The sequence below is a fragment of the Cydia pomonella genome, chromosome 11, assembly GCF_033807575.1.
Source record: "Cydia pomonella isolate Wapato2018A chromosome 11, ilCydPomo1, whole genome shotgun sequence".
Lineage (NCBI taxonomy): Eukaryota > Metazoa > Arthropoda > Insecta > Lepidoptera > Tortricidae > Cydia > Cydia pomonella.
The window spans coordinates 21,019,432-21,033,944 of record NC_084713.1 but is presented as its reverse complement, the minus strand read 5'-3'; the positions used below and the strand labels follow the sequence as shown (position 1 = coordinate 21,033,944).

General features: G+C 35.8%; 2 protein-coding genes across 3 annotated transcripts in view; both read right to left on the bottom strand.

Annotated features, from left to right (window-relative positions):
• Nucleotides 1–14,513, bottom strand: part of LOC133522492 (uncharacterized) — a 440,383-nt gene that overhangs the window by 324,550 nt on the left and 101,320 nt on the right. The gene's annotated exons all lie outside the window — the stretch shown is intronic.
• Nucleotides 7,085–13,957, bottom strand: LOC133523063 (juvenile hormone esterase-like). The gene is made up of 3 exons (XM_061858571.1): nt 13,347–13,957; nt 10,575–11,890; nt 7,085–9,076 (listed from the first exon to the last, which is right to left on the bottom strand). Exons 1-3 carry the CDS (start codon nt 13,476–13,478, stop codon nt 8,911–8,913), a joined length of 1,614 nt encoding a protein of 537 aa, XP_061714555.1. The 5' UTR covers nt 13,479–13,957; the 3' UTR covers nt 7,085–8,910.

Below are 14,513 nucleotides of genomic sequence, written 5' to 3'. Positions count from 1 at the left end.
ATGAAGGGTTCCTTTATGACGTATTAAAAAAAACTACTTAAACTACTAGATCTCGTTCAGCATTTTACCACTTTGGACACACATTTTACCACTTTGGTAGTGTCTCTCGCGCAAACTATTCACTTTAGAAAAAAATTATATTAGGAACCTAAATATCATTTTTGAAGACCTATCCATAGATACCCCACACGTATGGGTTTGACAAAAAAATTTTTTTTTTTAATTTTATGACGTATTAAAAAAAACTACTCACTAGATCTCGTTCAAAACAATTTTCGTTAGAAGTTTGCATCGTAATGTATATCATATATTTTTTTTAGATTTTTCATTCTGTTATTTTAGAAGTTACAGGGGGGGGACACACTTTTTTTTACTTTGGGAGGTTCTCTCGCGCAAACTATTCAGTTTAGAAAAAAATGATATTAGAAACCTTAATATCATTTTTGAAGACCTATCCATAGATACCCCACATGTATGGGTATGTTGAAAAAAAAAAAATTTTTTAATTTCATGACGTATTTAAAAAAAACTACTTACTAGATCTCGTTCAAAACAATTTTCGTTAGAAGTTTGCATCGTAATGTATATCATATATTTTTTTTAGATTTTTCATTCTGTTATTTTAGAAGTTACAGGGGGGGGGGGACACACTTTTTTTTACTTTGGGAGGTTCTCTCGCGCAAACTATTCAGTTTAGAAAAAAATGATATTAGAAACCTTAATATCATTTTTGAGGACCTATCCATAGATACCCCACATGTATGGGTATGTTGAAAAAAAAAAAATTTTTTAATTTCATGACGTATTTAAAAAAAACTACTTACTAGATCTCGTTCAAACCAATTTTCGGTGGAAGTTTACATGGCAATGTATATCATATATTTTTTTTAGATTTTTCATTCTGTTATTTTAGAAGTTACGGGGGGGGGGGACACACATTTTACCACTTTGGAAGTGTCTCTCGCGCAAACTATTCATTTTAGAAAAAAATGATGTTAGAAACCTCAATATCATTTTTGAAGACCTATCCATAGATACCCCACACGTATGGGTTTGATGAAAAAAGATTTTTTGAGTTTCAGTTCTAAGTATGGGGAACCCCCAAAATTTATTGTTTTTTTTTCTATTTTTGTGTGAAAATCTTAATGCGGTTCATAGAATACATCCACTTACTAAGTTTGAACAGTACAGCTCTTATAGTTTCGGAAAAAAGTGGCTGTGACAGAATCGGACAGACAGACGGACATGACGAATCTATAAGGGTTCCGTTTTTTGCCATTTGGCTACGGAACCCTAAAAACGACATTTATACGGTACGAGAACTCGCATGCTAGTTTCATTACATTTGATCGGTCGGCCGAATTTATTGTAACCTCAATAGTCCATAATGTAATTAAACTCGCATGCGAGTTCGCGTGCCGTCTAAATCGGAACCCCTAGCGTACATTTATTCGATAGCGTGACGTGACGTACGCATTTGCGTTAAGTCACATTTTGTATAGGATTTAGAAAAAGCGGGACGCTTTGGAAACTCTAAATCCCATACAAAATGAGACTTAACGCAAACGCGTACGTCACGTTTCGCTATCAAATAAATTTACACTAGGGGTACTGGTATAAATCTGCTCATACTCGAATATAACAAAACTACAATTAAACTTATAGTGATGACAATTCCCGTGTATTACATGCATGACAGGTGTGTTTGTGATGTGTGAATGTATGCAGGAGTGTGTGTGAGAGTTCCCTTTTTAGGGTTCCGTACTCAAAGGATAAAACGGGGTTCTATTACTAAGACTCCGCTGTCCGTCCGTCTGTCCGTCTTTAATTTGATGATGTCCTGTCGTCGTAGGATATTGTGAGTGTCATTTTAGTTTTGTATCTATCCTACAGCGTCAAAATGATATTATCATCATCATATCTACCTATATATTCGACGACCGGTTTGGCCTAGTGGGTAGTGACCCTGCCTACGAAGCTGATGGTCCCGGGTTCAAATCCTGGTAAGGGCATTTATTCATATTTGTTCCTGAGTCATGGGTGTTTTCTATGTATTTAAGTATTTTATAAATATTTATATATTATATATATCGTTGTCTAAGTACCCTCAACACAAGCCTTATTGAGCTCACTGTGGGACTTAGTCAATTTGTGTAATAATGTCCTATAATATTTATTATTTATATTCGTTACTTTGGGATGCCAACGTTGTTCTACCGTCAATCCCAAGAGAAGATTTAAACAGTAAGCAAACTTATCAAACCGTAGAACTCCATTTAGCATACTTACATAGCATACCAGGTAAGCAATTAAATCCAAGGCAATTTGGTCCCTTTCCTACAACTGTCCATCGACGCCGCCCGTTTTAACATACTAATATTGGCCATTAAAATAAATTAAATCACTGGGAACACCCAAAAGGCCTTAATCCCCTAGTGATAATTTTAGTCCAACATAAACAGAACCCTTTTAAGAAGAATCTGTGTTTACATAACAGGCCTAAGATACCTGGATAACATGTTTTAGTAAATGCCACAGGAAAGTAGACCTTTTTGGAAGGACATAAGGTTAATTATTCTTGTGTATCTTTAATTCGCATAAGCTTTATAGAGTTGGTAATAGGTTTTGTATACGATGGACTAATGCTTCACATTAACACGAGGCCTTCGTTACAGATATTTGCAGGTCATATATTCCACGTGTAGTTATTTAGTGAGGCTACTTTGTTTTCGGAATTCGGACTTAGTAATTTTATGGGTGAAATTGAATTGCCTTAATTGAATCTATTCATCCATATTGGATATGTAATTGATTCAGTTGGTTACGCAAGTCATCTATAGTTATAATTTACGAGTATAATGTAAAACTATTTGTTACACCAAAATATTTTCATGTAAAATGTTGCCAAGACGAGACCATGTGGCTCGCGCTGTCAAAAAGTTTTTATTCTTATTTTTTTAATTAGAAACAAACAGTCTTATACAAAAAGAGTAGATGTATAATGTTTTAATTTTAGACCTATAGTTTTCTAAATTTGTTATAGAATTTTACAATGAAAAACAGTGAGTAACCAATTAATAAATTATATTAAGATCAACAAGTGATACGTAAGTGAAGTTAGTTATCCATACATAATAGCAATCTATACATATATCTCAAATAAGTGATTATTGAAAAGTTTTCTATCGGTGCATTTGTTTGCAAACTACGCAAAAACTACTACAAAAATCAATCTGCAATTCAACGAAATTTCATATAAGTAGTTGATTAGTGTGTGAGCGAGAGTTATCAGAAGGTAGAGTGAGAGTAAAAGATAAAGATGCCCGCAATTTGAGAATTTCGGTTTTCGCGGTAAGCCCCAGATCTCACGTAGAGCCAAGCTTCTAACTCTACAAGCCCTAATTCTACAAGCCCTAACTTCACAAACTACACCTTAGTCAAATCAAATATTTGTTATAATGACAAATTAATATCTTTTTCACCTTACGCCCATGAGGCGGTAGCGAAACGGCCAAGCCATATATTTTGACTAAGACTATTGACATCTTATCCCGAGAATTTTGTTTATCTGGTATAACCAAAACCCAAGTTATGAGGGTACAAAAAATTACGAAGCGCTTCGAGAAAAAATAGGTACCTTCGCTTGGCTCATCTTGGTGCTCACTGCCGTGCCCCCAGATATCACAATAGAATCAATTAATATAAAACTAACTTTATTTTATAAAATGTACTTTTTTTGCAATTAATCGTTGATCTAAGTAGTGTTTTAATTATATACCTCTAATGTATTCAAGATCTGAAGTAAGTCTACGTTTTCATGCAACTGCTGAATTGAAAACTGTAAAATAAACAGTTAAATTCTGTCTGTATCGTTAAAATAACGTTATTTAACCAGAATAACTTAACACAGCTATAGAATTATTGCAATCTCAGAATTCCATGTAGTTTTAATGTAACAATAAAGCTCTCAATGTTATTTTAGCTATATATTTTTACATTGAATAGTGCACATGTTGTGACGGCACGACCGGAACTATGTGCTCGAAGCTTTAATATTTTATAAAACATTTTAAATGTGCGCGTCATTTGCAGTTCGCTGCAGCCGTGAATATTAACGTATGAATGACGTTTAAACGTGAAAATAGTCTTTTGAAGACCTTTTACAGATGATATTTCTATTAGCACTGACGGTTATTAATGTTATTATTGTTGCCTATTGGAAACTGTCACTAAAAACTTTCAAAATTTCACGCATTCGTCGCAATCGGTTGAGAATTGCGAGCTGTTGTAGAGAAAAACATCGGGACATACGAAAGCAAATTGCCTGATTCAAAACGTACACCTTCGCTTACGCTTCAATTATGCGTTAGTAGCCAGTTCTCCAGTGATCTGACATGATGCCTTTCGTCAGAATTTATTAACCAGAATTATAAAAACAACGTCGGTATTTATTCGATAGCATAAACTCAAGCTTCAAACCTAAAGGTTAGGTGATAAAATAGTTATTAACGATACAAGTGCGAAAAATAGGAAATTCGTAACGAGTAGCGATAAATTAAAACACGACCGAAGGGAGTTTTTTAAATCGACACGAGTTGCGAATTACTTATTCGCACATATATCGTACGACGTTTTACAGTACATATGACCCTTTAAATTTTCGACATACTTACATAATGTGCTAATTTACGCACTACCTAGTGCGGAAAAGTAGCACCATATGTACTGTAAATGTACTTTTTCTTCTCCAGCACTCTTGTTTGACGATTAAATAACTGCCAAATGCCACTGAGATCGAAATCAACTTAATGAAAAACGCGGCGTGCGGGGCCCGGCGCCTCTGCCTACCTATAGGATTCTAACAGCATTGTTGTTAGGAATATCCATACAATATTAAATTATGCAACTGTTGTTGTTTTATTGAAGTGAAACTTCTTTAGCGGCGCTGTGCATTTTTTGTGATGAGGAAAAAATGTCAAACCCGCGACAGGTCACGTGATCGACAGATTCGTCAGATTGAAAATTCGTAAGACGGACACGTGACCTGATCGAAAAACTGTTACAATATCATTGAAGCCAGAGGGCCTACCGTGAACCACGTTCGACGTGTTACCTCTCTGTCGCACTTGTAAATTCGTACGTAAGTGTGACAGGGAGGCAAGACGTCGAACGTGGTTCGCGGTAAACCCTCTGTAGACCGGCGCGGCGTAGGAAAGGAAGAATCCCCCTCTCTTTCTACCGCGCGGCGAAAATGTATGTTGTAATAGTTCTGAAGTGTCACATTTTCAATGTAATATAAATCGTATTTGTGTACAATAGCGAAATAAATTGAATATTAAATACTATAATATTTTCCCAGAGAAATCTGATCTCTTTGAAATAGATACTTTTCCATTCAAATTACATCATCGTGCAGACTTAGTAGTTTTCATGTACCTACCTAGAATTCCAACAAACAATTTTCGTGTTACCCATCGATACAGATCTAGACCATTATCTAGATTTGTGGGATATACGGTCCTGTCAGGCATTCTGCCAAAAGTGGATGTAGGTCGGACAATCATAAAGCTTTTGCGAAAATAATTATATTGATGGAAAACTACTCCGACCGCGTATTCCATTTCATTATAGTACCGCAAGCCATAAACAGACTTACCTAATTGAGACCTGAATTTTTTTTTTAATGTAAAGTCAGCATCAAAAGTAGCGGATCAAACAAAGGTCTCAAAAGTATCTACCATTCTGTGACAACTTAACAAATAGTGATGGTTTTATTAACCCGCTTGTCATATCAATGTGGTTCAGTGAAGGGGACGGACTGAAAATCAGCGCTGCGCAATCAATTTGTAATAAAATGGCTGACGCAGCGTACGCTGAGTCCGTTCCTTTTGCCGCGCATGCCTATTATTATTATTTTTAAGTGAAACAGTGTGGCAATAAATGGTTTCTTATTCTTATTCTTATATCTAGAACAATTAAGACTGTAAAAGATATACTTTTGAATGTAAATTTTAGAGATTTATCTATATTTGGAAAAGTTATTTGGGATGTCAGATACTTTTATCGCGTTGTTTCATCCGCTACTATTGGTTCTGACTGTACCATCAGGTTCAAATTTCCATGGAGAATTTATGAATGATTTCATTCATAATCTCGTCCATGCACTTTAAAAAAAATATTATAGGACATTCTTACACAAATTGACTAAGTCCCACAGTAAGCTCAATAAGGCTTGTGTTGAGGGTACTTAGACAACGATAATTATATATAATATATAAATATTTATAAATACTTAAATACATAGAAAACACCCATGACTCAGGAACAAATATCCATGCTCATCACACGAATAAATGCCCTTACCAGGATTTGAACCCGGGACCATCGGCTTCGTAGGCAGGGTCACTACCCACTAGGCCAAACTGGTCGTCAACCCCACTATACCTACATTTAGCCTACTTGCAATGCTCTCTTATTTATTTTTATCACAACTACTTATACAGCGTTCTATTAATCAGATGAACTATAACAGAAGAAGATCGATATTGTTTATAATGTTGACCGTTTGTGAATTATTTGCTGAACAAGAGTTGTAACTCGATTTTTGTTTATTGCCAGCAAAATGTTTGTATGCTGTCTAAATGATTTAACGGCATTTTTTTTGCAGATCAGTTTTATAAACGGCTGATCATTTAGACTTCTTAAATGATACTTAATGTTTAATAATTTCAAAATGTATGACCTGTTAATTTAACTTTAATATAATTTAATTTATTTATGTTACTTATAGAATTAAGTTAAATTATTTCAAATCAATATTATATAATGTGATTGTGTGTGTGTGTCGTCCTGAAATGTATGTACGCCTGAAAAGGTAGAGTTTGGTGAGACTACTAGCGTAGCAATTTTATGTAACCCATTCTCCACATACATTAATAAATTATTTCAAATTTAATTACTTCCCGTTTTAAATTGAGAACAGAATTCCTTTTTATGGGAAGGTGAAATTCGGCTGACTTTACCTAGGTATATATGTGTAAGTTGGGGTTGTTTGAACAATACAAATATTTTGACTCATATTTATATACACAGTAAATCTATATTCTAATTAGACATAATGTAATTACATTAATTCTATAAACAAAAGCAATACGCTTTCAACTTTAATCAGTGTCTCGAATTCAAATTAATCTTTGAATTAGCTGTGAAGTTTACTTCAAATTATTTTTTACTTTCAATAAAATTTATGGGAACTTTTCATTTATAGAATTTGTAATAAAAATTACATTTCAGAATTTGAATAACATTTAAGTGACACTTATTTAATCTTTGAAATGTTAAAATAGCTTTGAGAAAGTCGCAATACTCAGATTTGATTTAATTTTCCTATTTTTAATTTAAACCTTGTTATGTAGAAAATTGGGTTGACTTTCGTTTGTTTGAGAAAGCAATGGAAAAAAAATGCTAGATTTTTTAAGTGTTGATAATTTTATTTCATATAACACACCCATGACTCAGGAACAAACATCTGTATTCATCACACAAATAAATGCCCTTACCGGGATTGAAACCCGGGACCATCGGCTTCATAGGCAGGCAGAAATTTGTTCGCGATGTATTGTGGCGCCGCCTATTTTAGGTTTATTGATGGACACATTTCATACACTTACTTAGATTGTTCTCCTTACCTCAACCCTTCATAAATATAACGGCATTATGTCGTATCAGTTTAATTAAGCATTGTATACAGGGTGATTCATGAGACGTGAGCAGGACTAAGCCTACACAATCAGTAAATGTTAATGAACCGTTCATCATCATATTTAAGTAAAACAATCTCGCTTTATTTCTGTTATTTAACTTTTTGGGAAGGACAAATTTGATAATCTACAATCATGGACACCCTACAACACTTAATTAAGAAAGATAATACCTCTTTAACCGTTATGACAGCAGTTTGATTATGAAGAAAACAAAATGTCACACTTGTGTGAGATACGATTTTTCAAAAGTAACCAGACTCCGATGACATTCAATTTGTCACTTGTTATGGATAAAACAAAGAGGGTGCCCATACATGGCGTAAATAAATTAAAACAATTTTTTTTGAACGGTAAAAAAATAAAAGAACGTTAATCTCACAAATACTGGTACGAAACAGTTGCTTATAACTTACTGAATGCTCAAGCTTGATCCTGCTCACGTCTCCTGAATCACCCTGTATATGTATGTATTTATTTGCAAAGAATAAGTAGGTACAGTAGTGTCTTAGGTGGTAAGTGACAATTGGTTGCTTGTTCAGTACCCCTAGTGTAAATAAATTCGATTTCGAAACGTGACGTACGCGTTTGCGTTTAGTCTCATTTTGTATTGGATTCAGAAAGAGCGCGCCAAGCGGGACGTTTTGGAAACTCAAAATCCTATACAAAATGAGACTTAACGCAAACGCGTTCGTCACGTTATGATATCGATCAAATTTACACTAGGGGTACTGCTATTTGTACTAAACAGGTTGTACTAGCATGCAAAATCTTGAAACTACTTAAGTACTACAAATCTGGCTGTATATCTTTAGAGAGGAAATCTTTTACACTAATAGCTTTTATCAGACAATAGCTTCATTAATTTGTTTCTTAATCTATGTACAGGCAGTTCTGTTATAGATTTTGGGAACTAGTTAAAAAATTTCATGCGCATCACAAAACAGTGATTGGAATATAATGCTGTCCTGGGAACACAATTATGAACTAACCTTCCAGGATCCCGTTGATTTCTGGTAGAGGCGCTTTCAGCTGTTGTAAATAAATATATATGACTCTTTACATTCAAATACATACGAATGTTTTTATAAAACTCTCCTTCATTTTGTATTTTCATCATTGAACATATATTTATATAATTTGTTCACAATTAAAACTCAATGCCGGCATCGTCATACACGCCCCTCCAGAAGTCCACCATGTCCGTGTGCAGATGGTCGCCGACCTCGAACTGCTCCGCGATGCGCAGGTAACGCTGCTCTCGCGCATCGAACTCGGGCCAGCGGACGCCGAGCGATGCGTCGGGGGTTGGGTCGCTGGAATAATAGATTGTGTCACAAGGAAGGTAAGGGAGGTCCGCTTGACAACTGATCTGAAGATGCAGTAGTTTAGTTTAGTTTTTACGAAAGCGACTGCCATCTGACCTTCCAACCCAGAGGGTAAACCCTAGTTTACCCTCTGGCCTACCTTGTTGGGATAGTCCGGTTTCCTCACGATGTTTTCCTTCACCGAAAAGCGACTGCTAAATATCAAATGATATTTCGTACATAAGTTCCGAAAAACTCATTGGTACGAGCCGGGGTTTGCACCGGCGAACTACGGATTGCAAGTCGCACGCTCTTACCGCTAGGCCACCAGCGCTTCCCTATCACAACTAGCAACTATTTATTAAATTTAAAGTTAGCTTACTGGCTATCCTAACTATAACTCGCCAAAATACCACACAATCGATAACTATATGCGAGAGTACTCCAAAAGTTTCGTTTAAAGCAAGCTAAGCAGATGTCGTCGGAATCAGTGATATTTAAACGAATAATTACATAACTGCGAAACTAACAGAAATTTAAAGACCATAATAATTTTTGGTTTCATACCTACTATAACTTATCATTGGTTTAAGTTTCAATGTTCAATTATTACTTATACTATGAATTGTTTGTTTACTTTTATGTATGTCAGTCGGTCAATAACAGTTCTCATGTAAACACTGAATACATTTCTAGTATACACTTTCTTAGTTTAACTGTGCTATAGATCTCTGCTAAATAGTGATAGGTTTATTCAGTGTTTACATGAGAACTGTTATTGACCGACTGACATACATAAAAGTAAACAAATAATTCATAGTATAAGTAATAATTGAACATTCATCAATGCATCTGGTTACGCCTATTTTAAGGGGCCACAGTACTGGCAGTAGACGGAACCCTGTCAAATTTGTATTTGTGTAGCAACGGTTCTATGAATTGTTTGTTTACTTTTATGTATGTCAGTCGGTCAATAACAGTTCTCATGTAAACACTGAATAAATTTCTAGTATACACTTTCTTAGTTTAACTGTGCTATAGATCTCTGCTAAATAGTGATAGGTTTATTCCCCACATATACAGCTTTCATAAAATAAATAAATATTATAGGACAATTTTAATTTCAAAAACAGATCCACCTAATCCCACAGTGAGCTTGTGTTATGGGTACAGTCAGCATCAAAAGTAGCGGATCAAACAATGCTTCAAAAGTTTCTACCATTCTGGACCAGCTTAACAAAAAGTGATGGTTCTATATGTAGAACAATTTAGACTCTAAAAGATATACATCTGGATGTGAATTTTACAGATTTACGTACATTTAGAAAATTTATTCGGAATATCAGATACTTTTGGCGCGTTGTTTCACCCGCTACTTTTGATGCTGACTGTACTAGTCAAGGATATTTATAAATACTTATATACATAGAAGAAATTCATGACTCAGGAATAAATATTCCAGGGCCCAGTTGTTCAATGCAAGTAGGTATGTAAAAATAATTCTTACCCGTATTTTGCAAAGTTAGTAAATAGCAGGCACGTCTTCTGTATCAAGCTGTATGCTTTTGATTGTGTGTCCACTTTCAGAGGAAACGCATTGGCTTGGAACAGGTAGAGGCAGTCATCTAAATGCGAGGCGCCAGTAAGGCCGAATTCCGTCTCTGCCCGGCGGGCGAAAAAGTTTCTATCCGATCGCATATCAAATAGGTAGAAATATCTCTTAGTGTTCCGCAGTTTTGGTATACGTTGCACGAATCTTTGAATATGGTAAGTGAACCCAGTTTGCGAAAAGAAATTAATGAACTCTTTAACAGATTTTTCGTTAATAGCTTTCTTCCCAAAATAATGCTCTTTAATTCGCTTTCCCAACTCCAAGATTTTCCTTTGTGGAACATTGTATGAAACCTTTTTTGGGACCAATAGTTCTGGCCAGTTTTCGAATCGAGTCAGGTAGTCTGGTTGAGCCATACCAGCTATAAAAAGTGCTTCTTCACTAGTGTAGCCAATCATTAAGTCTACTTCATTTACTCGTCCTGCTTTGAGCGCTTCGAACGGGTCTTCATTTAAAAAGAATTCTTGACCAAAATCTTTTTCTGCTACGGGAACAAAATAATTCGTTTTTCCAGCCTCCATATTCAAAACATCCTCAAAAGCTAACAAGCAGGGACCAGTGTCTACTAGTTTTTCTACAGGGAGACTCTGAAAGAATTCAAGAAGTTTATCGGGGTTGTCTGTATCTAATCCCAATTGCTTGCCAAGTTTGAACGCACGCTCTTTCGGTTCAAAATTTTCACACCAATCGCAATTAGGTACCCCACTCATTGCTATAGCCCTTTTGAACAATCCTTTTGACATCGGAGATAGCACATGGTAGGCCGTGGCGGCCCCACCGGCACTTTGGCCAAAAAGTGTTACATTGTTAGGATCGCCACCAAATCTATCTATGTTACTCTTTACCCATCTAAGCGCTGCTACTTGATCTTTCATTCCTGCATTACCTGGTACATCTTCAGTGTCTAGGCATAGGAAGCCTAAGACTTCTAGTCTGTAGTTGACTGTAACTAGTATAACTCCTTGTTTGACTAAGAAGTCTGGTCCATAGAAATCATCATTTCCTGAGCCGCTCTTAAAGACGCCGCCATGGATGTACACCATGACAGGTAGTGGTTTGGGAGGCTGAAGCTCTGGAGTGTACACGTTAAGATAGAGGCAATCTTCGTTGCCTTCGATAAATCTGTTGGCAAAGAAGTCATACTGCGGACACACGGGCCCGTGTTGTGTTGCTTTCCTCACTTCATCCCATGGTATTGGCGGTTGCGGTGCCTGGAAATATTTCATTTTATCAAAATTTCAGCTGACAGACATAAACTCACGTAGCAAAGTATACAGGATGTATTTTTTTAAGTTCTACGACAAGATATTATAATACGCGACTGTACTCATTACTGTGAAAAACTTTTGTTATGAAATCGCAAAAAAGATCCTGAAGAGTCCTGTCTTTGTTTGTAATATGAGTTTTTCTATAGTAGTGCACAATAAAGAATTTTATTATTATTTCCTTTATTTCTCTTAATTCTTAGACTGAGGTTTTTTACAATATGGATATAAAAGTAAAATATAAAAATACATTTAAAAAAAATACAAAACACATATAAACACATTGTAAAAAACCTAACCTAGGGTGCCGCCAGCAGCGGGGCAGGGCCCAAGCTGCCGGTGGTCAGGGCTGCAAAGAGAGGAACCGCCGGACTATCCGCGCCGTGTCCAAGATCACCGCCTTCTGCATCTGACCCTTCATCCAACCACCTAACGAGAGTCTCTCAAGGTGCTGGTCGAGACTCTTCGCTATGAGACCGTTCGCTGAAACGACTATCGGGACAATGATCGTCGAATCAACATCCCACATGGCGGTTATCTCGTGAGCCAAGTCTAGGTACTTACTGGACTTGTCCTTCTCGGCTTTCACGAAATTCTCATCATGGGGGATGGTGATGTCGACGAGCACGGCCCGGCGTTGCGATCGATCTATTATCACGATGTCAGGCATTATTATTATTAAGATCAGGTTGTCCATACTAAAGTCAAATACGATATTTTTTTCGTACCACGATTGCTTTTTCATTGTAAGTTGATCACAACAATGAATACAATCGCATATCTACATAATTATATTTTGTGTTATCTAAAAAATTACACCCAGTAATAATTGTTATAAACAATGGCCTTGCCTCGCCTTATCTGTATTAATACGAAACTATAATATTTATCCTGATGATATTTACATATATAGTCATATGAGTCATATTTATTTGATGATGATAAGATATAGCACAACTACAAATTACAGAATGAAAGTCCAAGGAAAATAATTACAGAAATAGACGCGCAAAACATTCAAAAAGCTCGGTTGCTCCGAGAGTTCCACAAGGAGCTCTTTTCATTTTAGTTTAATTAGCAATATTTCCGAAGTAAACTGCCCGATTTTGTAAAGCCTTTTGATAGACTTTAACAACAAACATAAGTTTTAAGGATATTCGAATGGCTACAAGTATTTGGCAGAAAGTTTGTGTCCAAATTTGTTGGTTTTGGATGAAGCTCATTTAGAGTCGGACCAACGTAACTCTGATTGGCATTTGCTATGGCAATGTGTGGAATTTCTCAAAATTCTATGAAAATACAACGGTTATAATGACACTCCCTTACTTTTTCTATTCAAATCGGTGAGAAGTTAGCTTAAACCGACTCTAAACAGGAAAATATTACATCAAACTTGACTCACCTTGAACCTCAGCTTGCCTATCGGAGGCGCGGCGTAAGGCACGCCTTTGAAACTGTAAAAATGACCATCTTTGGTCACTAATTCCTTCTTTTCGCCCTCCAACCAACCCTGCTGTACTAGCACTTTTGTCATTTTCAATGAAAACAATACACACTTTTCTTGTTCTTAACTGATTCACAAACTGAAAGTTTAAAGTCAACAGTCACTTATATAGTCAAGTTCACAAGCAAAATATTTTTACACAACGTTATGTTAGTGTTAGTGTCTTAGAAGCGTGTAAATATATTTTTAGAACGTTGGCGTTTAAATATATTTGTGAACTAGACTGTCCAAGATAGTACACGTTATTCGAAAACTTATATTCACTGGCTTTACGAATTATTGTGCAATTGTATGAATGAGTGAATATTACGGAATGAATACGCCTCCTTGGACGACCTCGAGACCACGACTGGTCGTTAATCTCATATCTGTGATTTTATAATCACAATCGACTGTTTTTTTTTCGATAATCTGTGAGGGTTACGCCCTTCTCACAAAGATGTACGTTGTATTACAACACATTTTGTTAGTTAACGTGTAGTAGGGTCGTGGTCTTCTCTCATTCTCACTGAGCGTAAGAAAGAGCGAGATAGAAGTGCGTGCCCGGGAGCGCGGTCAGCATGTAATTTTTTGTGTTTTTAAAATAAATAAAAAAATTGCCGACTTCCCTCAAGCATAATATTGCTTTTTACAAGCTTTTATTTAACTTGCAATGTACCTATGTATGTATCTATGTAACTATGTTTTTGACCCACTTCCCGGCTTCCGATGAAGTTGAAAATTTGCATACATACGTAAGTCAAGTAGCAATGCAATATTATGGTACCATCGAGCTGATCTGATGATGGAGACAGGAGGTGGCCATAGGAACTCTTTGATTAAACAACGCAACATTGTGTTTAGGGTTTCTAGAATTGTATCAATGATTATTAGTTGCCTGTAGAAATAAAAGTACAGTCAGCGATAAAGGCTTGTACACAAAAAGGTATTTTTTGCCAAAAACTTATTTTCAATAATTTACATATTAGTTTAGCTTTTGTGCAAAATTTATCATATTTTTTTAAAATGCATATAAGACCAATGTTCGTGATTTTTTTTTTCTGTCGAGCGAAAGTCAAAAATTGT

What these genes read in the sequence shown, in the direction of transcription:
- LOC133523063 (XM_061858571.1), bottom strand. Translation starts at nt 13,478, where the DNA reads ATGACAAAAGTGCTAGTACAGCAGGGTTGGTTGGAGGGCGAAAAGAAG. An exon ending in TAGGCAAGCTGAGGTTCAAG is followed by an intron (nt 11,891 to 13,346) that starts GTGAGTCAAGTT and finishes AAATATTTCCAG; the next exon opens with GCACCGCAACCGCCAATACC. An exon ending in ACTAACTTTGCAAAATACGG is followed by an intron (nt 9,077 to 10,574) that starts GTAAGAATTATT and finishes CTATTATTCCAG; the next exon opens with CGACCCAACCCCCGACGCAT.